The sequence below is a fragment of the Plectrocnemia conspersa genome, unplaced genomic scaffold (assembly GCF_051122295.1).
Source record: "Plectrocnemia conspersa isolate PC_06_02 unplaced genomic scaffold, ASM5112229v1 ptg000002l, whole genome shotgun sequence".
NCBI classification, from domain to species: Eukaryota; Metazoa; Arthropoda; class Insecta; order Trichoptera; family Polycentropodidae; genus Plectrocnemia; species Plectrocnemia conspersa.
This window is the reverse complement of record NW_028277166.1, coordinates 24,906,301-24,933,864: the sequence shown is the minus strand read 5'-3', so window position 1 is coordinate 24,933,864 and position 27,564 is coordinate 24,906,301. Positions and strand designations below refer to the sequence as shown.

General features: G+C 31.8%; 1 protein-coding gene and 2 long non-coding RNA genes across 4 annotated transcripts; 2 read left to right on the top strand and 1 right to left on the bottom strand.

Annotated features, from left to right (window-relative positions):
- Nucleotides 1-546: 546 nt before the first annotated feature.
- Nucleotides 547-5,670, bottom strand: LOC148238154 (uncharacterized). 2 transcript variants are annotated; one of them, XR_015812695.1, is made up of 2 exons: nt 4,858-5,670; nt 547-1,986 (listed from the first exon to the last, which is right to left on the bottom strand). It is a non-coding gene; the product is annotated as an uncharacterized LOC148238154 (long non-coding RNA). The 2 variants fall into 2 exon arrangements; XR_015812694.1 differs by lacking the exon at nt 4,858-5,670 and adding an exon at nt 2,572-2,693.
- A 2,863-nt stretch (nt 5,671-8,533) lies between these two features.
- On the top strand, nt 8,534-9,289 carry LOC148238153 (uncharacterized). Its single transcript, XR_015812724.1, has 2 exons — nt 8,534-8,874; nt 8,949-9,289. It is a non-coding gene; the product is annotated as an uncharacterized LOC148238153 (long non-coding RNA).
- Nucleotides 9,290-15,672: 6,383 nt separating this feature from the next.
- Nucleotides 15,673-23,273, top strand: LOC148238152 (putative methylmalonate-semialdehyde/malonate-semialdehyde dehydrogenase [acylating], mitochondrial). The gene is made up of 10 exons (XM_088205931.1): nt 15,673-15,768; nt 19,409-19,545; nt 19,637-19,747; nt 21,196-21,302; nt 21,370-21,483; nt 21,690-21,856; nt 21,929-22,049; nt 22,117-22,266; nt 22,351-22,491; nt 22,567-23,273. Exons 1-10 carry the CDS (start codon nt 15,733-15,735, stop codon nt 23,049-23,051), a joined length of 1,569 nt encoding a protein of 522 aa, XP_088062057.1. The 5' UTR covers nt 15,673-15,732; the 3' UTR covers nt 23,052-23,273.
- Nucleotides 23,274-27,564: the final 4,291 nt, after the last annotated feature.

Here is a 27,564-nt window from a genome sequence, read left to right as displayed (position 1 = left end):
CGCTTTCACTATATTTATGACGTTATGAAAAAAACACAAAAAAATGACAATCCTAACAACAAAAATAATAGAAAGTCATCCCTTATCACTGATTAACTCATATAAAAAATTCAAGAATTAATTACAATTGTGATCAACTTTATGAATATAATTAAAAAGTGTTCTGATCGTTATGAAATGGTTATCGAAAGATAAGCACGTTGGGTTCTGAAAAATAAACTCGTTCCAGACTTAAAAATAAAAATAGGTATTATATTTTTAAAGAGTTACGAAATAAATGTTTGGGCTGCTATAGCCAAATGAACGATAAAAGCGCATCGTGTAAGCCTGGCTTAACGAAAAGGACGCGAACATTCGGCAGGTTTGGATTTTATGGCAGTGTATGCGTAAGTGAAGCCAGATCTGCCCTAAAACAGGTTTTCGAACGCCAAAGGACCACAATGACTCTGGTTCTTGGACATAAGATACTCATTTACAGGCGAGGGTAGTGATGATAATTTCAGAACACAATTTTAAGAGCAGAACAGGTTGTCAGTGGTCGGACAAGTTGGTCATTTATATATGTATTATTTTAGATCTTCATCCAGACGGTCATTCGGGACATTTGTCTAATAGTACGTGATCGTTTAAAGTAATGACTAGGAACAAAGACGTGGTTCAATTTGAACATTATTCAATCGTTACGTTATAAACATGTTTGTAATGCCTAAACAAGCGTGTCCCCTCTAGACATCACCTTTATCACCATCAGAAGCAATTCTTTCGATTTATCATCGATGGTTTACATTATATGAGCTACACAATCATTTATAAGTTTCTTCTAATCGTCGATTTCAGATAAGCATCGAGATCGCAATGATTACGTTTATATTATATTTATATTCTTACGATTGAAGCTCGAGATTCTATTTTTATAAAAAAAACATAATTAAAACACAATGCTTATCGTAAAGATTGTAATGGTAATTAATTAGTAACAGAAAGGTTGCAGATACGACCATACAAATCGATACGTTTCAAACTTATACACGATAGATAATTGATGATAAATATTATGAATAACTAATAGTTTTATTCTGAAAGGATTCTATACCCTTTTAAAAGATAACGTGTAGTATTAGATTAATAATCTCAGCATGAGTCCGTCAAGAATCGCCGCTTTAGACCGTGACTATGTATTAAATCGATTTCGAAAAAGCGCATCTCAGATTCTCATATGGTTATAACTATTCAATATATTTATATTTTATACATTTGTGAGATACGATTTACGGTTAACCCGAGTGTTGTACATAATATTGTATTTATCTTTTTATTGATTAGTAAAACATTAGAATACAGGAAATTCCCATGGGTAATCGTAAAATAGATGGAAGATGTTTTAGTGTTTTATGCATATAAATTTGATAATCATGACTTAGAATGACATTAAAAAACTATTACTGCATGCTGTAATCACATCCCATAAATATATCAGTTTTTTGCAAAGTTATATAGTAAATTTTATTACCGGTGGAAAGTTTTTTGGCTATAATACTATCTGTTTTAACTACACATATCAGATATGTAGTGGTATGTAAATACTATTTTTTTACATGTTGACTCTTATTTCTTTAAAACACATATTTTTGGAATAAGAATAAGGTTTTGTAAATTGGCGACTCATATGCTGAATTGCTTTTTAAGACTTATGGCTCTTCATTGTATTCATGGATTTTTTAAAATTAAAATAAATTTGCTATAAAAATTTATTTATTGCTGAAATATTTTTTGTTATATACGATTTTTATCATTTTCACTGCTACTTGATTACACTTTTTGACACGAAGGTTTATTGACCTGGTGTATATGTTTAACTGTTGATATATGTTGATCTGGGTCCAATACGGTGAGCGAATCTGGAGCTATGCTAGCAATACTGATGTGGAGCGGCAGTGGTGGACTGAATGATGTCTTCCGCCGTTCGACGCTTTGCCGATCGGCACGCTATAATAAACATGTGTTATTAATGTAATTAAGGTAAAAAAAATATTCATGTAATTAAAAAAAATAAATTAACAAATTAAGATTAATGTAGATAAGATGGATGTTAATATGATATGGAACAATATTTATAAGCATATTGTAGATTGTAAAATTAAGAGTCAATATAATATTACAACTCAAAATCTTGGTTTAATGATGATGTAAAAAATGCTATAATTTACATTTCAAATAATAAAATCAAAACAAGTATAGTTGGATAAATTATATTATAATTATCAGTAGTAAAAATCTATATATATATATATATTAAATGAAACCTTTAGTAATATTATTAATAAATATAAATGTCAGTAGATTGTAGATAAATGGTCATTAAAGCTGTGATTATTGCCATTAATTGATCATAGCGACAAAACCAGAACTAATTTATTTTTTCATTATATTTATACTTGAACTCAAAATATATTAATATCTAAATTAAAGTCGATTTTTAATGAGCAATTTCATAGTGCACAATATAATAATTATTAAGAATTTAATATATTTACTGACCTTTTATTAAAACTACTAATCAAAATAACTAACCTTATAAACACACGCTGTTAATAATTACTTTAGCCGACTTAATTGCAGCATTTGATTTAATGTTTCAATAGCAATCATTTTCTAATGAAATATTCTTCTTAAATATTTCTTGTAATTCTGAAATATTTCTGAAAATGAAAAACATTTGCGCTTCAATTCATTTTTTTCCCATATTTATTAAATATACGTTTAGGGTAGAGACTCTCGTATTCATTAATAAAGATATTTCTTTACATCTTCTTTTGCATTTAAAAATATATTAATAATGGTATTGTATTATTATTATTTTTAATAAATCAGGATAATAATTTTACATTAATTAAAATTGTATTGCACTAAAATTTAGTGATCTATTTTTAATGCAAGCTACGTAAATAATCTCATCGTAACTATATATGTTACTCTCTGCACTTCGCCACTTTGCTAGGCACACTAGTGGATTACCATTATATTCTTTGTTCTGTAGTTACCATGCTGTTGTTTTCGACGCTGTTTTTGTGGCGTTATTCAAGTATATTTTAGGTCTTACATGTATAAATCACAAAAAATAATGATTTAGTATGATTTTTTTCAGCGCATGTTTTATTCGTTGGGGGTACATTATATATAGGGGTGCCGAGAACGAATTTCTTAAATAAATAATAATAGGTACGAGCTAGCACTTTCTATGCTATAAAAAAATAAAAGATTAGCCACAGTTGTAATATATTTTTTGAAATCAAATTTTATGCGAAATATTTTAATTATGCATTAAAACTTATTCAAAATATATACTCATAATATTCACCTGATAATTCTTTCCTGCTCAGTGTTGCCATATAGTGAACTTCCAGTCGTGCCATAAAATCGTGCCATCGCAGAGAAAAAGCGTTTATATTAGGACTTTTTATTTTTAATATTACCAGTGAGAATCGAATAAAGCACATCTAAACCAAATTTTGACCAATAGGAAAGTGCAAAAAACAATTATCCCTTCTCAGAAGTCAAAAATTCACGTCAAAAGCAATAAAATCGTGCCGTCGCCGTCGCAGTGGGAACGCTCGTTACCGAGCGTTCCCACTGCGACGGCGCCGACACAATTTTATTGCTTTTGACGTGAATTTTTGCCTTCTGAGAAGTGATAATTGTTTTTTGCACTTTCCTATTGACCAAAATTTGGTTTGAATATACTTTGATTAGCTCTTTTGTTTTGTAAGTCCATAGTAATTAATATCTATAGACAAACTATGGAGCAATATGTGAGATGCGATGTCTGTCTGTACTTATTCTTCCGCTTATATTCCCCTGAGAGATGAGTTGGCTAAGTTTGTATTTTGGACTTAACTTTCATTAGGTTAGGTTTGGGTTTAAACAGCAAATGAACGTTTCGCAACAGTCGAATTGAGTTTCATATACATTTTATAGTATCATAATTTAATTATATTTTCGTTAGTAGAAATATATTTGGATTTAACCAACATATAACTTTACCAAAAAATACATATTCACTGTAACATTTATACATCGGATGTAAATAAATAATGAGAAGTATGTAAATATACATATATATATATATATATTATATACATATACTAGGTCCCTACAAATTTATATTACAGCCAATATTTATATAATTAAAATTAGTAGCACACAGTTTAAATATAAGTGCATCATTTTACATGGATTTTTATAGCTGTGTTAGAGGGGCGTTCTTGAATGCTGGCGTTCTGGCCGCAGCGCAGGAATTATGGACGCGATCGCGACTTCCTAAAGTACTACACAACTCGCAGTTAGACCAGCATCAACGGATTGTTTCAAAGGTGTTTTATTATAGTACTTTTTTTAATAATAACCAAAGGTAGGGCGGTTAAACGCTACTTAAACCCTGCTCGGACATCATTCCCAAGTCTATCATTCGTATTATTTTAGCCACCAATCAAAATTAATTAATGAGCATAAAAACAGCAATATGTTAAGCATGAGTTTCCGCTACATCCTCTATATAAATCACAAAAAAATCTTCAAGCAGTTCCAACACTGACCCTAATCTTAGACGCGTGGCAACCATTTCGGTCAGGTATCCTCTGATTTTCACTTCCTTTTTGCTACGGTTTGGCGACCACGCAAACGGCACCAGTCACGCGGCAGTCTTCTTCATCATGACTTCTTCTAGTACTACTACTATCAAGGTCGCATCTGGAAGTCGCCCGGGCACGAGCACGAGGTCGCCGATTGTGTAAAACGAATGCACTTAATTGCGGATTGTTTGTGCGGGAAAAAATATGAAAAGTGAATGTGATGACTCACGCCTTTGGCAAAACAATGAGCAGCCGCTCTCTTGGATTAGCTCGGATGAAGCCTAGGTGTGCACTTTGGGCGTCAAAAACCAACTAAGAGGTCGCCGTTTTGTAATAGTGCAATCAAATTGAAATGTACACGAATCGTGAATAATTTCAGTCGCCCTCCAATTATGGGAGTCCGTTTGCATTGTGCCTTCATTAAAATATAATAGGTAATTTTAGATATTTCCCAAGATTGAATAAATTGGTTTTTATCCCCCTCCCCCCTGCCTCCTCGCAAATGTTTATTTATGATTTTTATTTAACTTTTTTTATGAACTATTAAAAAAGTTCATTTGTTTACTATATTAATTATTTCAGTCACTTTGAATTTTAAATATGGGATTGTATCTTTAAATGAATGATACAATGTAAGACATTTTTTTTATTATTATTTTATTATTCTACATCCGCTCTAATAAATATAAACAATTTTATAAAACTATATATTTTTAATAGCGTCGCAATAATTATATCTAATGATAATGAAACATCCATTTAACCAGCACGATAGACCAGCAATATAGTCGGTGACTAATACCCGAAAGACCTGGGCTCAAATCTCATTTGAACCTTGTGTTTTTTAAGTTCTATCATGTCTAGGACATTTTAAAGTAATTATTTTATAATTATAATTCCGATTGACAGCTAATGTTTTCTTAGATTTTGCTGATCTCACGGATATATTGATGTACATATTATGTAATAAAGTGTAATATATAACATGTATAAAATAAAATTTAGTATTCATAGTACATACTTTACAAAATAAACTATTTAAAATTATTATTTTAATATCGAATAACTGTTATTAATAATTCTGATTAACAGCTTAGGTTCTCCTAGATTTTCCTGATCTCACGGATATATTGATGTATGTATTACATATTATGTAATAAAGTATTATATACATATATACATATGTATATATAAAATAAAAGTTATTATTCATAGTGCTTTAAAAAAGAAACTAATTAAAATTATTATTATAAATATCGATTAAATTAATTTTTAATGTTTTTATTTTTTTTAAATTACAACTCATTTTTTAAGTTGTTATGTGTAGACCATCGGCCAGGACTTTTATTAAAATTATAGCATTAACTGTGAGAAAAATATTTTTCGTAATACGCGTTAAAAGCGCAATAAATAAAAAAATCCATCAGTCCAACATTTGCATTTTGTACAAAGCTCTGAAGTATTATTATAATTTCACTATAAATTTGATATAATATTTTGCACTATAGTTTGGTTAATTAATTTAGATTAGGTTTGGGTTGTAACAGAAAATGGACGTTTCGCAACTGTCTACAGATATAAAAGTAGACCGCGCGCTAAAGTATTAATAGTGCAAAGTATCAAATTTATAGTGGAAACGCCAGTCGTTTTTATATGTATTATATTGACAATCACAGCTGATTGAATGCGAAATAACAAGTGCGAGGTTTATAAATCTCGCTATGTAAATATTCTAATAAGAAAGACGGAAGAAATAAACAAATTAAATTACACCGCCAAACCTTCGTAATTGGAGATAGTATATCAAAACAAATTCCATTCGGAATTCGCTTCTGTTAGCACTTCCTTTCGAAATGTATTTTCCAGTGTGTAATTTTTAAGTAACGCTTAGCCGACTATCAACAAAGACTGGTAAAACCGAGATAGCAACCGCTTCTCTCTTCACGTCAAATCTGGTCTAGCTACGACATCCAAAATCCAAGGTTCAACCCATAAAAACTAGATTCTTTAAATACAGACAAAGCCGCGAGAACTTCTCATATTTATACAAACTGTACCTAAAATAATAATAGTTGATTAAATATATGACAATGCAAATAATACAAAATAGTCATAAATTGCTAGTAAAATGTGTATCCATGAAATAATATCTATAATTAATATATTCTTGCATTTCCTATACGTGTATACCACACATCTTATAATGTCAATCCAACTGATTTGTAACTTATTTCCTTACTTCTTCTGCACATACTGCAATTTCCTTATTTAACCGCACGTATTTCCCCATAACTCTAATTAATTAATAATCACGTATTTATAATGTAGGCGTGAATAAATGTAATAAATTTTATAACAACGTGAAATGTACGTTTAATAATCATATGTTAGTAATTAGTTTCGCAGTTATACGTTACTCGATATAATCACAATAAATGCAACGATTATGCATTTATTCATTTCACAGGATGTTTATAATCTTGCATATTTACGTTTTCAAGGAAGCAAATATTAAATAAGTATTTCATTCCACGATTAAAAACATATGGCTCGTATTAATGGATAACTTGAGTTGTAAAGTCATTAGATTAAAAATATTAAATAAATTCATAAGTAAATGGTTGTGTTTTATTGATTTAAATTTAAGCATTAATATTATGGTTGCCTCCTTAAGAAAGCGTATGCGCTATATTAATTTTGTGTCAAATATAAATATAATTTATTTTAAATAATTATAACATTTACATAAAACTTGTAAAGATCATACATGTTCATTAGAATGAAACAATTAAATTGTACAGTAATTATATTTCCTGCTCAATTATACATATATCAGATTTTTTCGTTTAACTAGCGTCAATTTTCGGAATAGTCATCGCGTATTAGTTAGTCATAGTCATAAGACAGTGATTCAAAACTCGTCGTTGTGAATAACGAATTGATTCACTGTGACTCACCCACGAAATAATAACTTGCGGAACAGGTAACCAGTAATTATGAATATTTATTAGTAAACATGAATGAGATGAAGAGGACATATTTTTGTGAGATTTTGTGCATTGTTTCGTATAATACATTTTGAGTTACGAGATGTAGAGAAAAGATGTATGTAAGTCACCTTTGTTCGAGTTCGTCAAGATGCAGCATGAATCCTTTTTGGATGTGAAATAAAAAATCAGGAATTTCATCTTCATACAAAATTATCTTAAATCATAACAAATCGGATATACCTTATAAACTTCTAGTCGATTCTAGGCAATTTTAAAATACATTTCCGAAGAATTATCTATGTTTTTCGGTCAACTATCCAGAAATTTTAAATCTTGGCGTAGAAAGTGATGAACTTACACGTTTAATCTGATCTACGCTTAAAAGCAATTAAAAAGTAATCTACTACTAATCAGAAAAATCCATAAATTATAATATTTAATATTTTTAATTTTGATAGTACACATTAAATTTAATACAATAGACCCCCCAATAACACGGTAAATTGGAAAGTGTTACTTTATGTGTGAGCGTACAAAGGGAGGATATCTCACCACACACGCCTGATTCGTAGGTACGTATTTCAAAAAATGGATGAGTATTTTCTAGTTAAATAGCACGTACCCAATTTACCGTGTTATTGGGGGGTCTACTGTACTCTCATAAACTTTAAAGTTTCATCATTAAAATTTTCCACGAGGAACGCGAATTTTACAAGTACTATCTGGTATATATATATATTAAATTTTATTCTTGAAAATTCGAGGGTTAAGGGTATTGCTTTTGATGAGTCTATCAACCTTTGTGTTTAGCCTCACACAAAAATCCGAAGTGATATTTATCTTTAATGCGCCCTTAATAGTGTAAACACTATTAATTTATTATTCTTGGAAGAATAGGAGCAAGTGTGTGCAACTTTGAGTTGATTATCTCAATTTATAAAAAAAACTTAAATTATTTTTTAAATACTTCAAATCAATAATTAGTTCCGCGCATGTAGCGCGGCGATGTATAATACAAACGCATGAGTAGGGTTACTCTCACTTATCGTACTTGATCTACATTTGGAACCTCTCACACTGCCCATGCAATGTTCTTAATTATTTTTTTAACGCTGTCGCTGAAGATTTTACTCGTTTACTTTATAATTTAAAAAAGTATCTAATAAAAGTTCTAAAATAATTACAGTTCAAAATACCTCATGGTTTTTAACCCAAGGGATGTGACTTCACGGCCAGAAAGACGCAATTTGAAACTGGTAATAATTTATTATATAATATTACATATATACATATAAACTATGGCGGATGAGTATCGTTTTTCTCCGAGCAGTGGTGGAAAAGCTGGCGGAGAGATGATGTCCAGTGGGTGGTTCTCGGAAGGCTTGTAGTTGCGGCAGCGCCGGTGTAGTCAAAGTTCGTTCCTCTCTGCTGCAGTGATCGTCTCTATGTCCGTCTATGCGCGTTTACATCTGCATTCTCCTCATTGGAGACCAGCCTTAAATATCAAGGGTTTTGCTTAATGAAATATGTCTACGGCTTGATGGATATTCTTCGGAGGTTGAGTGCTGCAACGAGAATATTGTGATTTTACAGTGCTTTTTGTCGTCCAGTGATATATTGTTTTCCGTGCCCGTTTCGCAAAAAATAAATATTTCTTCTATCCATCGGAGAGTAATTGCGTGTTATTTATGTGAAACCCTTTTCTTGGACGTAGCGAAGGCTTTTATGTGGTCCCTTTCTTTACACTCTTTTGTCACGTTCATCTTTATTATATCGTGCGCGATTTTCAAGAAGAAGAAGAACAATACAAACCAAGCTAACTCAATTCTCGGGAGAAAATAAGCGAAAGAATAAGTATAGACGTTGCGTCTCACATATTGCCCCATAGTTTGTCTGCACTTGGATATTACACTGTTTTAAAAATATGATAGCTCTCATTATCGGTATTACTACAGACTTTTTATATAAGAGTATTGGTCAAAATGTATTCAAACCGAATATTGGTCAATAGGAGAACGCAAAAACAATTATCACTTCTCAGAAGGCAAAAATTCACGTCAAAAGCAATAAAATCGTGTCGGCGCCGTCGCAGTGGGAACGCTCGGTAACGAGCGTTCCCACTGCGACGGCGACGGCACGATTTTATTGCTTTTGACGTGAATTTTTGACTTGAGAAGGGATAATTGTTTTTTGCGCTCTCCTATTGGTCAAAATTAGGTTTAAATGTGCTTTATTCGATTCTCACTCGTAATATTGTTGTAAAAAGTCATAATATAAACGCTTTTTCACTGCGATGGCACGATTTTATGGCACGACTGGAAGTTCACTATATGGCAACACTGAGCAGGAAAAAAACACAACTAATTATCAGGTGAATATTATGAATAGATATTTTGAATAATTTTTAATGCATAATTCAAAAAATATGTTACAACTGTGGCTAATTTTTTATTTATTTATAGCATAGAAAGGGCTAACTCGTACCTATTATGCTGACTGAATTTTGAACAATTTTACCATTATCCAATATTAAAAAAGATGATCAAACTGCCATTGAGACGCCATTTCTCATCTAGTTATTTTTCGAGAGAGACGAAGAAACATTAGAGCGAATCGATATTAACGGATATGAATATCATAACCAAAGCACATCTATTTTCTGTCTGTAAAATATAAGGGACTTTTTAAGGCATATAGAGTTGGATGAATCACGATTCTCAGCGAAAACAATAACGTTTCAGATTACAAAACTAATCGTTTTCTGAGAGTGGATCAGTTAAAAAGTCCCGGGTTTTACTACCTCGCTTCAACTTCTCCATTCGTTCGACAATTGACACGCTCGACCGCAAACCCTGTTCTAAATTAACCGTGTACCTGCGTCATAAATCATGCGCTAAACCGCTCGTACGTGCTCTTTTTGTCCATTATCGTGCGTCGGATTTAATTGCGTTCCGAACCAGATAAGAACCGCGGTCCTGCAACTTTTGAGTCACGCCCAGGTGAGCGTTTGCCGTGTTATTGTTTTAGTCGTTTCGGCAAAATTTTACAACGCTATGGCGCGTTTCAAGCAACCGGTTCTGACAAAACCGGAACGGGGTGCTTTTTGTCAAGTTTGATTCTGAAGCTTTATCTCGGACTGCATAGGCATTTATCGATTTTTCGAAAAATCAAAAATATATAACAACTAATTAATGTCGTTTTGAAGCTAAGTAGAATTTATAATCGATTTTGATCTCACATCTGTGATAAGTATTTGATGGTGAAATGCTACTTTACTGCGTTTCGTTTTTATTGATTAAAATTGTTGTGAATACATACGTATTTATTGTAAAATCCCGTTGAAAGTATACTGCATTGTGCACGCAAAAATTTCACTATATGCTTCTAGACTTTTTTAATTAAGTTGAGGTTGTCAAAATTTTCCCACTACTCAACAATTGAATATCGATATTTAATTAATACAAAATGGTAATTTATGCCATGGATTTGTTGAATACTGTACTAGTCAATGCTACCAACGTATTTCGTAACATTCCTTCTTTTCTTGACAAAAAATGAAAACATCGAGCGGCCGTTGACATGTGCAATTGCAAAATCGGTCGTTAGCGCGATTACCAATGTACGATTCGATCAATACAAATGTTTTTCGATGTCATATCTATTATCTTAGCTCTATGTACAAAATGCCGACAACAGTGTTGCGTTGTTCTTATTAATAAATAAACACAGATGTACAAAGTAGATGGCAATACACCCACAAACGCGTGCACGAAAACACGACTGCCATATTATTTTATTATTGTGAACTACGGTTACAGTTCACGCGATGGACGAACTTCCCTGTGATAGTGAAGAAATAATTTTATTTTTTTAACGCAAAAAGGAACCCGTTCTTCGTCCGTCGGACACTTCATCTCTGACATTTAAAGTGGTCAGAACGGCAACATGCGGGCTCGGACGAGAGGGAGAACACCAGCCGTCTCCGGGATGGAAGCTCTTCAGAATTCTCATCACGCAACCCACGGTCACGCTCAATTTGAATTACACGACGAGACTTGCGCATGCATGTAACGTAAGATTTTCGGTACCAAAGTCGCCTTGTCGATTCAAAGTCAAGCAAGACAAAAATTAATTTAATGCAAAATACGCCAAAAGGGGTGAGATAGGTTGGTACCATTGTTTGTGCATTTTGCATCTTGGCAACACTGAAACTAGTTAATTCAAATTCATAATTGGTAATTTTTCTTAACCTTTCGTCCAAAACCATCTTTATTAAATTCAACGCCAATAAACGAATTGTAAATATACCACCGGTCGAAAACATTCGCTAGAACAAATATAAAACGCATGAATCATTAGGGCATTGCAAATAACATAAATCAAGAGATTCATTATTTGCTTAAATATTTATATTATGTTTACTTGACGCAGTGGAAAATTTCCGATCTACGCGAATATATACTAACGACATCTATTGAAATCATTGCGAACAATTTAATATTAATATTTATTAAATGGCAATAAAGATGTGAACTATCTTACCGACGCATATCATCAAATTATAAATTACAATTATTTTCCGCGTGTTTTCGATTGGGTGCTTTTTAAAAAAAAAGTTTCGTCACTAAAATGTTACCATTTCATTACACAAAATGTTGCTTCAATCGTATTATGTATTACATAATTATGCATACACATACGTAATTTCTTTTTCAATAAAAAAATCGATACGGTTGAAAACTTGTAATTGAGATTGAGCCATTTTGCTATTTAATTATATGCCATTTTAAGTCAATTTTATTTTGCGGCTATAAAGTGTTGCCATTTAAAACGTCAACACCAAAAATATTTTTTAAATTTATTGTATGCTAAATATATATCATCGGTGAAATCAGCTCATTTACAAATATGTACTATCAAACGACCAATCAAATGAATAGTGAAACTTGAATTAAAATAAATAAATTAGATACTATATAAACTGAAATTAATCAAATAAGACGCATTTGGCAAAAAATAATAACCGTTGTAATATGACAGGCGTTAGCCCAATGCGCTACAGCATGGTAAACACAATCAACATCTACCAAGTTAGTAGTGAGATATTAGTGACATACATTTGTACTTGTTAATTAATAGGGCGCGACGCTGGAAAACCAATGATTTTTTTACCCTGCGCAATGTTAGGTTAGGCTTGGGTTTCACTGTTAATCATTGGTTTTTGAGCATCACATCACATCTAATTATCAAGTACCCATATATTTTAGTAATTATAAATTATTATTACAACTTACAATCTATAGATGTCACTGTGCACGACCTAACTCGGATTTTTAACTATTCATCACGACATTCATACGTGAGATTAGGAAAATAATATAATAGTTATATAATAATCACTAAAAAACACGATAGAAATTGAAAAATTCTAGGGTCCATATGCGATACAAGCCTAGGTAATTGCCGGTTGATAAATGAAACCAATACTACTTTCTATATAAGAATGAAATAAATTTAGACCCAACATTCTAATTCTAATACATTGTAATAAATAAAAAAAGTTGGTCGTATTGTCAATAATCTATGTGTATGATAATTTACTGTTTACAGCAAAATCTGATTTCTCGTTTGGCTATTTTTTTATTACAGTCTATTTTTTAATGAACGATAAAATAAATTGTGACGTCTAAAAGGTTATCGCACGTTTTATTGTGTATACATCAGTGATAAAATCATAAAACAATCTCAAAATGGTTTTCAAATAAAAAAGTTATATTTTTAGCAAAGGTTATCAATGAAAGGTATTTAATTGTTTTATCATGAAGCATTTAAAAAAATACTTCCGCACAAATATATTCGTGTAACTTTAACCTTATGTAAATCGTGAATAGTTTTATATTAGCGTATAAAATGTGTTTTAAATTATTAGCATGTTGACAGTTTTTCGAAACACCTGTTAAAATATTTGATATTTTATTTTGTTGATGATTATTTCTGAAAGATATTTTTATTTATGGTGAACTTTTATTTTTTTTTAAATATTTTATATTTAGCAAATCAAATACGCAAACCGCGTAGACTTCTTGAAATTCTCTTCTGCGGCCTGATTAACAGGCTTATTTTTTTAATATATGACAATTTGAGTGTCAAAAAATGTGGGGTTGTTTTGTTAATGTCTTACTCGAACTTCTTACTTTCTTGAATCTTACTCGTTAAAGAAAGCAATTGCGCACAGAACTTAAAAAATTATAAGTTAAAGGAGCGACAAATTTAAGCAAACATTTATAAACCACAACACAAAGCCTAAGTACGCGTAAGTAGCCAAAAAAATTGATTTATTTTTAACTAGCGAAAATTTAATAAATCTGATAAGCGCTAGTGAATATATATATATATATATATATATATATATATATATATATATATATATATATATATATATATATATATATATATATATATATATATATATATATATATATATATATATATATATATATATATATATACATATATGTTGCTCTAATTTCAGCGCTTATTAATTTACTCTACTAAAATTGACAGATGCAAAACGTTCATTTGCTGTTCTAACCCAAGCCTAACCTAATGAAGGTATTAAAATTAATTTTGGTTTTAGGACTTTCATTAGATCAAGTTCAAAATACAAACTAAGCCAACTCATCCCTCAGGGATAAATAAGTAAAACAAGAAGTACAGACAGACGTCGCATCTCGCATAGTGCTCCATAGTATGTCTACACTTGGATAGTACACTATGTTTTAAAAATGTGATAGGTATTCTCACCGATATTACTATGGACTTCTGGTATAAGAGGACTGATCAAAGTATATTCAAACCGAATTATGTTCAATAAGAGGGTGCAAAATCAATTACAACTTCTCAGAAGGCAAAAATTCACGTCAAAAGCAATAAAATCGTGTCGGCGCCGTTGCACTGGGAACTCTCGGTAACGAGCTTTCTTACTGCGACGGCGATAGCAACATTTTATTGCTTTTGATGTGATTTTTTGACTTCTGAGAAGGGATAATAGTTTTTGCGCCTTCATATTGGTTAAAATTCGATTTAGATATGTATGCCTCATTCGATTCTTACTTATTGTAAGTCGTAATATTGTTCAAATAAGTCTTATTATAATGGGGGGGGGGGGGAGGCAAGTGCAGGCATTTCTACACCTCCCCTTGAATTTGGCCAAAAAATTCCATTCATCCCTTGTAATACTATGAATCTTAATTAAAAAAAAATGACCACTGGCTTGGCAATTTATGCCCCCTATATACTAAAATGATATCGCAGTTCCTTTTAGAGTAAAGGGAAATTACTCATCAATATTTTACGTCTTGCGGTTGATGCTGCAAATAATGTATAAAGTTTATTAATGAATTAAATATATATTCTAAGTATTGTTATAAAAAGTCTTAAAATGAACGCTAGATAACCGAGCGTTTCCGCTGTGACGGCGACGGCACGATTTTATTACTTTTATTGTCATGTAATTAAATATGAATCTTAATATAAATGGAAATATTAAAAAAAACGACCACTGAGTGGCCAAAATTAGCCCCCCTCTGGAAAAGTTGAAATGACGTTCCTGCGAAAACCTGCTTAAGATGTAGGTATAATATATGTAAAAAATAAGAAATATGGAAATATATTGTGGAAATTATATCAATATAATAATTGCGACAAATCAGTGATAAATTATATTTATACGAGACATGCAAATAAATCAAATAATAAAAGTCATATATTTCATTTTTAATAATTGCATTATTTTATGGCCGCATAGCGCGGTTTTATTACCTCAGTGGAAAATTAAAAATAAAACTGTCAAACAAAAGTAATTTTTCATTAATTTATATTTAAATCGAACCGATCGTAAGTTAAAACATTCAAGGTCAACATAACGAGCGTATAGATAGCCGTCTTGCTCTAGTCGCTCGCGTCAGAGGGAGTCGGAAGGCGGCTAGGAACGCGTTTATGTGTCGGGTCCTAACCTCCCGAACGAGCGATAGTTGAATTGATAAAACGTCGCCACTTATTGCTATCTACGTAACACGAGCCGCACGCAGCCGGCCGGCCTCCCGACACTCAACATGGCTTCTTCCCTTTTGAGAATACTTCGCACAGAAGTAAGTTCGCCAAAAATAACGTTAACAATTACGTAGCGGAGTGTTCGAATCTGGAGCGTTACATGCATCATTCATGAGATGGACGCTTAAATAAATAATATGATAATAATGGCAGCGACGCGTGTCGTTTCATTACGTCGGACGTTTGTACAATATGTCAAAATATTCAAAAAATAATTTTTCATGTATAAATTAATTTCAATTTATAGATGGCGCTAGTAAATGTTGCATATTTTAATATTTTGCAATAACTCATGTACTTTCCTATTATTGAAATATTTATATATTTTATTTACATACAATAATTAATAACGCGTTCAAACCGAAACAAGCCACACAATTCCTGCAATAACCTGTTTTGTTGTATTCATGGGGTGTTCACTGTTCTAACCAGTGCTGGTCAGAACAGTGAACACCCCACAAATTACTCTAAATGTCATTTATAATTCTATATAAAAATTAAGCAGCCAGTGATCGTTTTTTTAATATTTCCATTTTATTAATTCACTCATCTGCCCCTTTATCTAAATAGCATCCACGTTTAGAATCCACATCAAAAGCAATAAAATTATGCCGTCGCAGTGGAAGCGCTCGGTTATCTAGGATTTTTTATAACAATATTACGACTTACAGTAAGTGAGAATTGTATGAAGCATATCTAAACCGAATTTGACCAAAAGGAGAGCGCAAAAAACAATTATACCTCCTCAGAAGTCAAAAATCCACGTCAAAAACAATAAAATAGTGCCGTCGCAGTGGGAAAGCTCAATACCGTACCGAGCGTTCCCACTGCGACGGCGTTGGCACGATTTTATTGCTTTTGACTTGGATTTTTGACTTCTGAGAAGGGATAATTGTTTTTTGCGCTTTCCTATTGGTCAAAATTCGGTTTGAATATACTTCAACCAATACTCTCATATCAGAAGTCCATAGTAATATCAGTAAAGGTTGCTATTATATTTTTAAAACCCAGCGTGACATCCAAGTGCAGACAAATTATAGAGCAATATGCAAGGTGGGACATCTGTCTGTACCTCTTTCGCTTATTTTCCCCTGAAAGATGAGTTGGCTTAGTTTGTATTTTGGACTTAACTTTCATTAGGTTAGGTTTGGGTTTGAACAGCAAATGAACGTTTCGCAACAATTGAGTTTCATAGACATTTTAGAGCAGCATATAATTTCACTAGCACTTATCAGTTGAATTATATTTTTAGTAAAAATGTACTTAGTTCAGTAAAAAACAATGTATTTTAACTTCACTAGTGAAAATATAACTTTACTAAAAAATACATATTCACTGTAACATTTATACATCGCATTTAAATGTATATATTACTACATATGAAAAAGTTGAAATTAATAACTTATTTTACTAGCACATGCCAGTCGAATTATATTATATTTTCACTAGTAAAAATAAATATATCCACCGATGAAAATTTTTTCTAATATGATTTCACTGAAATGAGATATTTAAAAAAATATTTTCAGGATAGATTCGAGACTATATTTTTATAGATAAAAATTTATAATATTTCATTAAGTGATATGCATTTTCTGGCCAAATTTAAGGGGGGAGCAATGTTTCCACCTCCCCTCCCCCCCAAATTATTATATAAATAAATCTACCGAGTGTCAAGCGGCGAACGTGTTTCGTTTGCTTATCATATGTAATGCAGAAAAGTCACTCTGGATTGGTGCAAATCGGCATATGTGCCACACACGAGTTTATCTCGTTCAAAAGCATGAATGGTTAATGTTCTTATTGATCCATTACAATTATTTATAAATCTTTCTATAAGATGTTTGAAAAAGCACAAAACGTTGATCAACATCCTGTATTTATAATACTCAAATATGTGTAATAAGAACCTCTCAATAATTAGGTGCAAATGTTTTTAATGAAAGCTTTTGCATGTTAATTGTGTACTCGAACAGCCATCAAGAACAAAGATACATTTGTAAAATTCGAGCATCCCTCATATACCTCTGACCTTGCTCCTATTGCTTTTAATTTATTCAGCTTTCCTAAAACGACATATATCAGGGAAGCACATTTCCTTTGATGACGAGTTAGAAAATAAAATTACCAGTTACTCAGACTTTTTATTATACGTTGACGATTTGATGATATTTAAATCCATTGCAACGATTATGACTCTTCTTCTATACAAAATAATTGGCTTCAGTAAATCGTTTACTGCAACATGTTCTAGAAAGCTAGATAGATCCTTTGAGATTTCCCTATGATATATCAGCACATAGAAATATTCCTTACTATTAAAACGTGAGAAATATGAGTATTTTCCTTTTAATTATCCAATCTTGGTAGAAATATAAGTTATGAGATTCGCTTTGATTATAGAAATGTTTAAGTTTATATTTTCAATTATATCATTCTGAACATTTCAAGAATTTTAGGTTACTATTTACTACAAAATAATATACGTAATAGTTGTTTTTCAAAATTATTGAGTTTTTGCTTCTGTGACGAATTTTTATTATATAATTCTGCTCAACAACAACCATATTAAAATTGAGCTTGTGTAAATAATGATAATGTCTAACATGTTAAACAAACAAGATAAATATTAAAACCTCATAAGCTTTCATGTGTGTAAATCTCTCGTAAAACATTCCAATAACGGAACATCCTCTATTTTAATTTTGACAACATCCGGTGAAACTTTGGGAATAAATAATTCATCGCCTTCGTATTCCTATTCTAATGATAGAAAGTTTAGATACGGCTTTTTTCAGATTCATTTTTATTCAACGTACTATTGCATTTACATCGACAGCGCTCATGTTGTTGTCCGCGCGATGTTTTGAGTAATTTTTACACGGCAGTTAAGTGATGCCGAATTGCGCCTTGCTGGTTTGTAAATCAGCGTTTATTCAAAAGGAGCCATCCATATTTATGTGTGTACAAAGGTAAATAGCGATTTACAATTGGAAAATGCAACATGCTATAGCAGTAATTGGAAATTATTTTATGTTCCCATAATACCCATAAAAAGATTATTTTGTATATGTGCAAGATAACCTTTTAATTTCAATGTTATGATAACTTGGTCCAATCTTATCGTGCTAATTTGATTTTAATATAGCTTATTAAGAATTGTAAGGAATATTTCAATTTTTCAACAGTGCTACACACGGATTATACATTTTAATATGTATATAATTGAATTCAAATATTGTACATGTATCTCATTATCATATCGAATTGGTGAAATATTCATGAAAATGAAGAAATTGGTGGAGGTCTTCCGTTGAATGGTCAAAATGTAACAGCGTATATTAAGTTGTTTTTTGCATGTTTATTCAATCGTCATGGTATTGTTAAATACTGGCATCTATTTGCCACGAATATCAACGACGAGCTTCTTAACGTACATATATCACTCAATTGATCTTGTCACGTACGCCCGCCATATTGATTTATTTCTACCTCATTTTTTCTCAATCGGTATTTTTCCGTTGTGAAATTTGCTCCCATTGCATACTTTTTTTCCCAATCATACATATTTCATGCTAAGAAATTTAAATTTCGATCGGAACAAAGAGCTCGAGTGCGACACGCCGTTTCAATATTCACCAGTTTTCCTTCTTTCTGTATAATCTTAATCCTTTGTAGGTTCCAAATGTGTTGCGGAGGCCGTACTCCAGCTCGGCCCCGACCACCAAGATGTTTATTGACGGACAATTCGTGGAGTCCAAAGCAACTGAATGGATAGATCTTCACGATCCGGCTACCAATGAACTCGTTACTAGGTTATAATGTATAATATTAATATAATAAAACCCCAACGTCTGTCTGTATCAGAGCGTAATTATTAAAACAGGTCAATTTATTTCATTTTAGAGTTCCTAAATGCACTCAAGATGAAATGCAGGCTGCTGTCGAGTCCTCCAAAGCGGCTTTCAAATCATGGAGTCAAACTTCAGTTCTCACTCGCCAACAAGTGATGCTAAAGTGAGTATTTTATCGGTCGTTATTGTTGTATATAACTATTTAGCGAGGTTTAACGATCCGTCAACTTTGAGTCGTTACGTTGCATCGGAATCTTTAACTCGCAACATTAATATTATAATATTATAAATACATATAATATATGCCCAAAGGGGAAACACCGTTTATTCTAAAACTTTGATTAACTGTGAGACATCGGGTATATACATTTTAATTTAATTTTTCTCGAAAAGCTTTTATTTTTTTATGTATTGTACTATTTGATTTTGGTTCCAATTATTTACTTATCTTAACACATTACTGTAGTTAGTTGGAATAATGCAGACGATAAAAAGCCAAATTTTTTACTTTACTTCTTTCTGCCTTTCACCCCAATACCTTTTTTTTTCCAAATTCCTTACTTTACGAAGTTAAGTATTTGAAGAGATCAATAAAATTATATATACATATATATATTATTTTGATGAATTAATAATTTAAATACCGCTTGAATGTTACGGGAATGAAATATCTGATCAGTGGTGTAACTACTATGCTACGAGGGCAGGCAGCGTATGCAGGCCCTTGGGATAGGGGTCTCTAAGAGGATCGTTAAATATGTATAAATTAATTAATAACCCAAGATAATCATTAGTACAAAACAGAAAATTTAAATACTATATGTTTTTTTTATATAAAATAATACCAAAAAATTATAGAGTATGAAATAAATGTACATAACAAAAATTATTTTATAAAAATTTTATCTGAAATATTGAAAGCCTCTAAATTTATATTAAAAAAATCCACAAAAGCCGAATAAAATTAAAAATATATTGATGGAATTTAATAATAGAAAAGTGTTAAAATAAATCAAATCAGTAAAACGTTGAGAACCACTGATTGTTTTACTATAAATGCAATATAAAATAAATAAAAAAATACTTAAAATTAATTCACTGCCAGGTATATACAAATACATTAACTCTACTCAAAGGGTTACTTTCATTTTTGTAATAAAAAATAATAAAAGGGTGACTTGAGTAAGTTTTGCATGCGGGATAAATTTTTCTAGTTACTCCACTGGATCTGATTATCTTTTTAAGCAATTGTCAACCATTTATTATTGTTTTTGCATATGTTTTGATAATGTATATACAATATATTTAGAATTTGAGCATATTTTTATCAATATCAACTGCCAAATCAATTTAATAAAATGAGAGTTTTCGCTTATTTTTAATACAAAGAACCGACTGAAAACCATTACAAAATAATTGTAATCTTTTATTACAAAATTACATAAAATATAATATTACTAATTAGAAAGAAATAGCAAAAACATATTTAATGGGGTACTAACATACCCCACATCGCCCAGGCTGTGTTAAAAAATCTTTTCACTTGTTAAAATTAAGTTTAAAAGTGATGTTAAAATATTTTAGAATTAAATATATTTTTTTTTAATTTAGATTACAACATATCATTAGGAACAATATGGGACTCTTAGCTAAGAACATTACTAAAGAACAAGGAAAAACGCTCGTAGATGCTGAAGGTGATGTTCTCCGAGGACTTCGTAAGTACAATATATTTTCAATTGATGCTAAGTTTTATCGATATTATCATGCATTTAATATTTTCAGAGGTCGTCGAACATTGTTGTAGCGTAACGTCATTGCAATTAGGCGAAACGATGCAAAATATCGCTAAAGATATGGATACGTTCGCTTATAAGGTCCCATTGGGTGTAACGGCTGGTAATTATCAATCGTTTTATATAATATAAGACTTCGCTTCAATCTTTTACTTCAAGATATGTGTATTGAACTATTATTGTAAATCATCATATAATTATCATTGGATCGATCTAATCAAAACACATATTTTAAATATAATATATAGACAAAATAAAGTTCCTAGCTATTGACTTTCAACTATTGAGTATTTTTGATTTTTTATTAAGGCATTACACCGTTCAACTTCCCCGCTATGATACCGTTGTGGATGTTCCCCGTCGCCGTCGTAACCGGCAACACAAGCATCATCAAGCCATCCGAACGGGATCCGGGTGCGACCATGTTGCTTATGGAAATGCTCAACGAGGCCGGTGCCCCCAAAGGCGTAGTTAATGTAAGCGTCTATTTCGAACATGCGAGTCTTATAAATATTTATACATTTATTAAAATATTTTTTTATGATCAGGTAATACATGGAGCTCATGATGCTGTGAATTTCATTTGCGACAATCCAGACATCAAAGCCGTGTCGTTTGTTGGATCCGATCAGGCCGGAAAATATATTTATGAGAGAGCATCTAAAAATGGTTTGTCGTATTTTTTTTAGTACAATAATGTTTATAGTGTAAGATGTAACAATTTTATTATTGATAGGTAAACGCGTGCAGTCCAATATGGGTGCTAAAAATCATGGAGTGATTATGGCTGATGCAAACAAAGAAAATACTCTTAATCAGTTAGCTGGAGCTGCTTTCGGAGCTGCTGGACAGCGATGCATGGCTCTTAGTACTGCAGTTTTTGTTGGTAATTCAATTTTTTCACCATTTAATATATCTATCAAACAAGTCAACAAATTTTATTGTAAAAATCTAATATATTTTATTTCAGGCGAAGCAAAGAAATGGATTCCTGATTTAGTAAATCGCGCTAAGGCTTTGAAAGTCAACGCCGGCCACGTACCTGGAACTGATGTAGGACCTGTCATATCGCCACAATCGAAACAAAGGATCTTAGGACTCGTACAATCAGGTATTCCTTTATTATAACCAATTCAACGATTCAAAATAAGAGATGTTTACTAGATATATGTTTTTTTAAATATAGGTATCGATGAAGGTGCTAAAATTGTTCTCGATGGACGTAACGCTGTAGTTCAGGGATTCGAAAAAGGAAACTTTGTTGGACCCACAATTCTCACCGATGTCACCACGAGCATGAAATGTTACAAGGAAGAAATCTTTGGCCCGGTTCTTGTATGTCTGTTCGTCGACACTTTAGACGAAGCCATTCAGCTCATCAATAAAAATCCTTATGGAAATGGAACAGCAATCTTCACCACAAACGGTGCCACCTCTAGGAAATTCATCCAGAAAATTGACGTTGGACAAGTCGGCGTCAATGTGCCGATTCCGGTACCTCTTCCGATGTTCTCGTTCACTGGCTCACGAGGCAGCTTCTTGGGAGATTCTCACTTCTACGGAAAACAGGGAATCAATTTCTATCTTCAAACTAAAACTGTTACTCAATTATGGAGAGAGAGTGACGTTAGCCACGCTAAAGCGGCCGTCGCAATGCCAACTATGCATTAACTTTTCAATTTAAAAGAGGAAAAGCAATCTCCTATCATAAAATTGCTGTCAATTATTAAACGTTATACATGTACATATATTTATTTGTTGTTTATTATATTTTCGAGATTTATAATGTACATAAAATTAAAAAATATGACTGTCGAATAACATGAAAACAAGTCTTCCATTCTCTGTAAACGTAAAAATATATACGTAAATATATTTTTTACATCAAACTGATCACAGTATTTTTATCTAATGACCAATTTGCGAACCCGGATTTATTTCCAATTATTTCTTGAATTTTTTTTTAATTCAGTTCAATTTAAACTGCATGCAATATGATCTTTAAATGACACTAGCCACCGATTACGCAATAAGGCTGATTACAAAAATGCATCAGGGATAAAATCACTTTGGAAGGAGGTTGCACGGGAAGTAAATAAAGATGGTAAGTTTGGGGGGTCTCATTCTTAAAACTCACGTTTAATTTACTGTGACCAAAATGATCATACATCAACAAGGAAACAATACAATAGCGTAAAGGATGGGACCACACACATAAGCCCTCATTACGACCAGAAAAAATCACATAAATAACACGCAAGTGTTTTTACTGTAAATATTCTCCGTCATTGAAAGAATATTTCTTTGTTGCGGAACGGTCACGGAAACAATAAATCACACAGATCCACAAAATTCCCGTTGTAGTATACGACCTTGGATAATGCCCATCAAGGAAATGTCGCTTTATAAAGGCGTATACCTAGTACGCTGTTCCAATAAGCGAGTGTATCTATTGGCTTGATGATCGCTGCATGATTGTGATTGGTCAGCAGCCTTTGCAGTCCTGGATACTTGTCTGGACTCCGATGAGGAGAGGGAACAACTTCCGCCGAGGACCTCTCACGAACATCATCCCTGCGCCAGCTTCTCCACCATCGCTCGAAGAAAACATCTCGCCATTTATCGTCTGTCGCAACATAATATAATCAAATAAAACTCCAACTAGATTCCATCTGTGTCTTTCTGGCTGCGAAGTCACACCCCTTAGGGTTACAGCACCCGAAAGTTTTTATATTAAGAAACGTTATTGAAACGTAACTCCAGAGAATTCTGATTTGAATTCACTTGAAGAAGGCCAAGATGAAATTTCACAAGCTTTATCACCATTATCTATATCCAATTCAGCAACAGCGGAAGAAGTGACAAGGCCGAAGAAAAAAATCAAACAATGTCATCCGTTGTGGCACAACACGATTAAAAAAATATTTGAACTTGAAAGAAGGAAACTAGAAATTTTATAAAAAGAGAGTTTAAAAGATTCTGACGAAGATATGTTATATTTTCAAAGTCTATTGCCATATTTAAAACAAATACCTGGAGTAGTATAGAAATTAAAACTTAGGTCTAAAATTCAAGATCTAGTTATAAAAGAAATCGATGGTGTTGAAAATGAGCGCCATTCACTGTTTGTAGAAACTCAATTGCCAGTGATTAATTTATTTAACAATCCAAATACTTCTCAGGAAAATCTTTACGGAGGTGGTCCAACTCAATTATTGAAACGATATTGTACATTTTATTGTTTTCGTAAAATATCCAGTTGGTGCTAAAGCTGAAGAAAAATAAAAAATCAAAAATAAAACAGCAATGAAACAGAAAAAAAATAATTATTCCACATCATTCAATTCATGTCTCATTTTAGTTGAATAAATTAATTGATATCGAGCTTCAATTGTGTTTATTTGATTCTATAATTTGGCAATAGCGAAGCATTGCCGGGTCCGCTAGTTGGTAATAAAATAATATGCATGAATCTACAGAGCATAATATTACATTTATTTTATGCTATTATTTTTGCCATCAATTATATTTTTGGCTCACATATAAAACTGCAGTTAACATGTTATTCACTTTTTAGTTTTATATCTAGTGAATATTATAAATCATGTTTGACAAAAATTTGAGCTAATGTAAATCCTGTCTTGTTACATTTAAAGGTAATATAACAATGAAAACTTTTAAGTTGTATTAACCCGCTGGGCAGTATGGCCGCACGTATGCGGCGACACTCAATGGGTCCAGATAGAGTATCGCCGCGCATACGCGTCCACGACCATTTCAGTCGATTTTTTTATTTTATGTTTGTAAATTCGATTTATTTATTATTTATCATGACGATACTATTTATTATAAGTAATATTTCGATAATAAAATTATAATAATTATTAGTATTTAGTATGTGAAAAAATCGTAAAAATTGCGAATATTACGTATGCGCTATTTTATTTAGATTTTTTAGATTTTTGTAATGTCGATCAATTATTTATTAATCTCGGTAGTACATATCAATGATATTTGGATATCAATGATATCTGGATATCATTTATTTATAGTGAAAAAAAATAGTATAATAGATGTACACAATCTAAATTTATTGTATGTGATTCTTGGAATTGATACCATCAGGATCACAGATGTTCTTTGAAGATTCCAGGCCTAAAATGGAAGTAAATATCGTATTCAAGATTTTAAAAATAATTACGGAAATAAATTTCAAAAAAATCATATCAGTTTTGTCAACTCTGGTGTTCGTAAGTAAAAAAATTAAAAATAATAAATGTAAAAATATTATTATTTTATAATAATATTTATTTATTTACATAGTAATATCAAACATCTTCAATGAGTTTGTTTTGAGAACAAGCAACATGTGTTTCTCATTTCAATTTAGGTTTTGCACGTGACAAATTGCTTTTAGGCACACAAAAGAGATTCGCATTTTTGGTCAAATCCCACTCTTATCAACCCTCAACAATGCATATAGATTTTTTTTAGTCTTTTCGGAGAACGCTTTGGTATCGGATCGCGACAATTAGTTCGATAATTATTTCATTTCTCTCCCGTATCGTGTAAAAATCGTAAATTTATAAGCATGTCCCGTAAAATGAGTGATCAAGAAATAGACAAAGTTTTCATCGATAGTGAAGACGAAAATGTGATGGAAGATTTAGAAGACTTGGTGCTCCATCTAAACAATTCCTCAGATGAGGAAACAGACTCCGAAGAGGAGGCTGAATCGCCACTCGCTCGACGTCCTCGAAGAGAGGAACGAAAGTGGGAAGATGGTGATTTCTCCCCTCAGATACTAGAATTCAACAATTCATCATCTGGAATTCAGTCTTCATTTCAAAGGGATACTGAAATTTACTATTTCACCCTTTTTTTCAATGTTGAAATTATGAATATTGTAACGGAGACAAATAAATATGCTAATCAAATAAGCATAAATATGAGTGCAAATTCTAAACTGCAAAAATGGATGGATACAAATATTTTGGAAATGTATGTATTTTTAGCTACTATAATGTTGACTAGTTTGGTTGGTAAAAGTTCCATGAAGGAATACTGGTCAACAAATCCAATTATTTCGACTCCATTTTTTCGAGTATTTTTTTCCCAAGACCGATTTTTTCTTCTTCTGCGAGCACTACACTTTGCAGATAATACAATCCGGAGCAATGATGGCTTACAAAAAATCCATCCGCTATTAGACCCAATAAAAGCCACGTATAAAGCCGCATTTTACCCCTTCCAAAACTTATGTATTGATGAAAGTCTATTACTATGAAAGGGGCATTTGTCATTCAGAATTTATATTCCATCAAAAAGAAACCGTTTCGGTATAAAATTTTTTGTCTTGTGCGATGCACAGACTGGCTTTGTGATTGACATAATTGTCTACACGGGAAGCCAGACGGATATTGATGTGGATAAAGCCACTGGGATTTCAGGATCGGTAGTCAAAACAATACTGGCATATTATTTGGGAAAAAGGCACCGATTATATATTGATAACTGGTACTCGAGTCCAGCATTGCACTATTTATTCTAAAATAAAACTCACGCCTGTGGCACAATTAGAGCGAATCGTAAAGATTATGCTAAATTTCCCACAGGAAAGCAGAGTCGTGGGTATGTAAAGTTTCTTCACTCTGATATTTTCTTTGGTTTATTTTCTGTTTTCTGGAAACTTATTCCAATTGTATAACATTTTTAGTTGCTCTTGTTATTCTACCTATGTAATTTTCCACGTATGAGATATCGTGACTTGTAAAAGATAAACACCAAAGAAAAAAATATTACAGTACTCGTGGACCCAGAGCAAGAAAGAAGAACTAACTGATTATTTTTTATGTTTATATAATGAAACTTTACCTATATGTACACCTTTATTATTATATATAATAGATTTTTATATTTTACTCTCTTGTTTTTATATTTTTATACATTATTCACATGAAAAAACTGACAATAAAATGTTCAGAACCACTAATTTATGTTATCAATAAAACAACAATTACTCTAATATAACGTGAATAAAAAATTCATAAATTGATAAAAGTGAGACATAAGTAAAACACTTACAATAAATGTTGAGAACCAATACAATTGTAAATAAAATAATAATAAGTTGATAAAAGTGAGACATAAATAAAAAATGCTTATAATAAAATGTTGAGAACCA

Bases quoted from the DNA above. Each gene is read 5' to 3' on its own strand.
- LOC148238152 (XM_088205931.1), top strand. From the start codon at position 15,733: ATGGCTTCTTCCCTTTTGAGAATACTTCGCACAGAA. The intron at 22,050-22,116 runs GTTTGTCGTATT...TATTATTGATAG, and splicing joins TGAGAGAGCATCTAAAAATG to GTAAACGCGTGCAGTCCAAT. The intron at 22,267-22,350 runs GTAATTCAATTT...ATTTTATTTCAG, and splicing joins TAGTACTGCAGTTTTTGTTG to GCGAAGCAAAGAAATGGATT.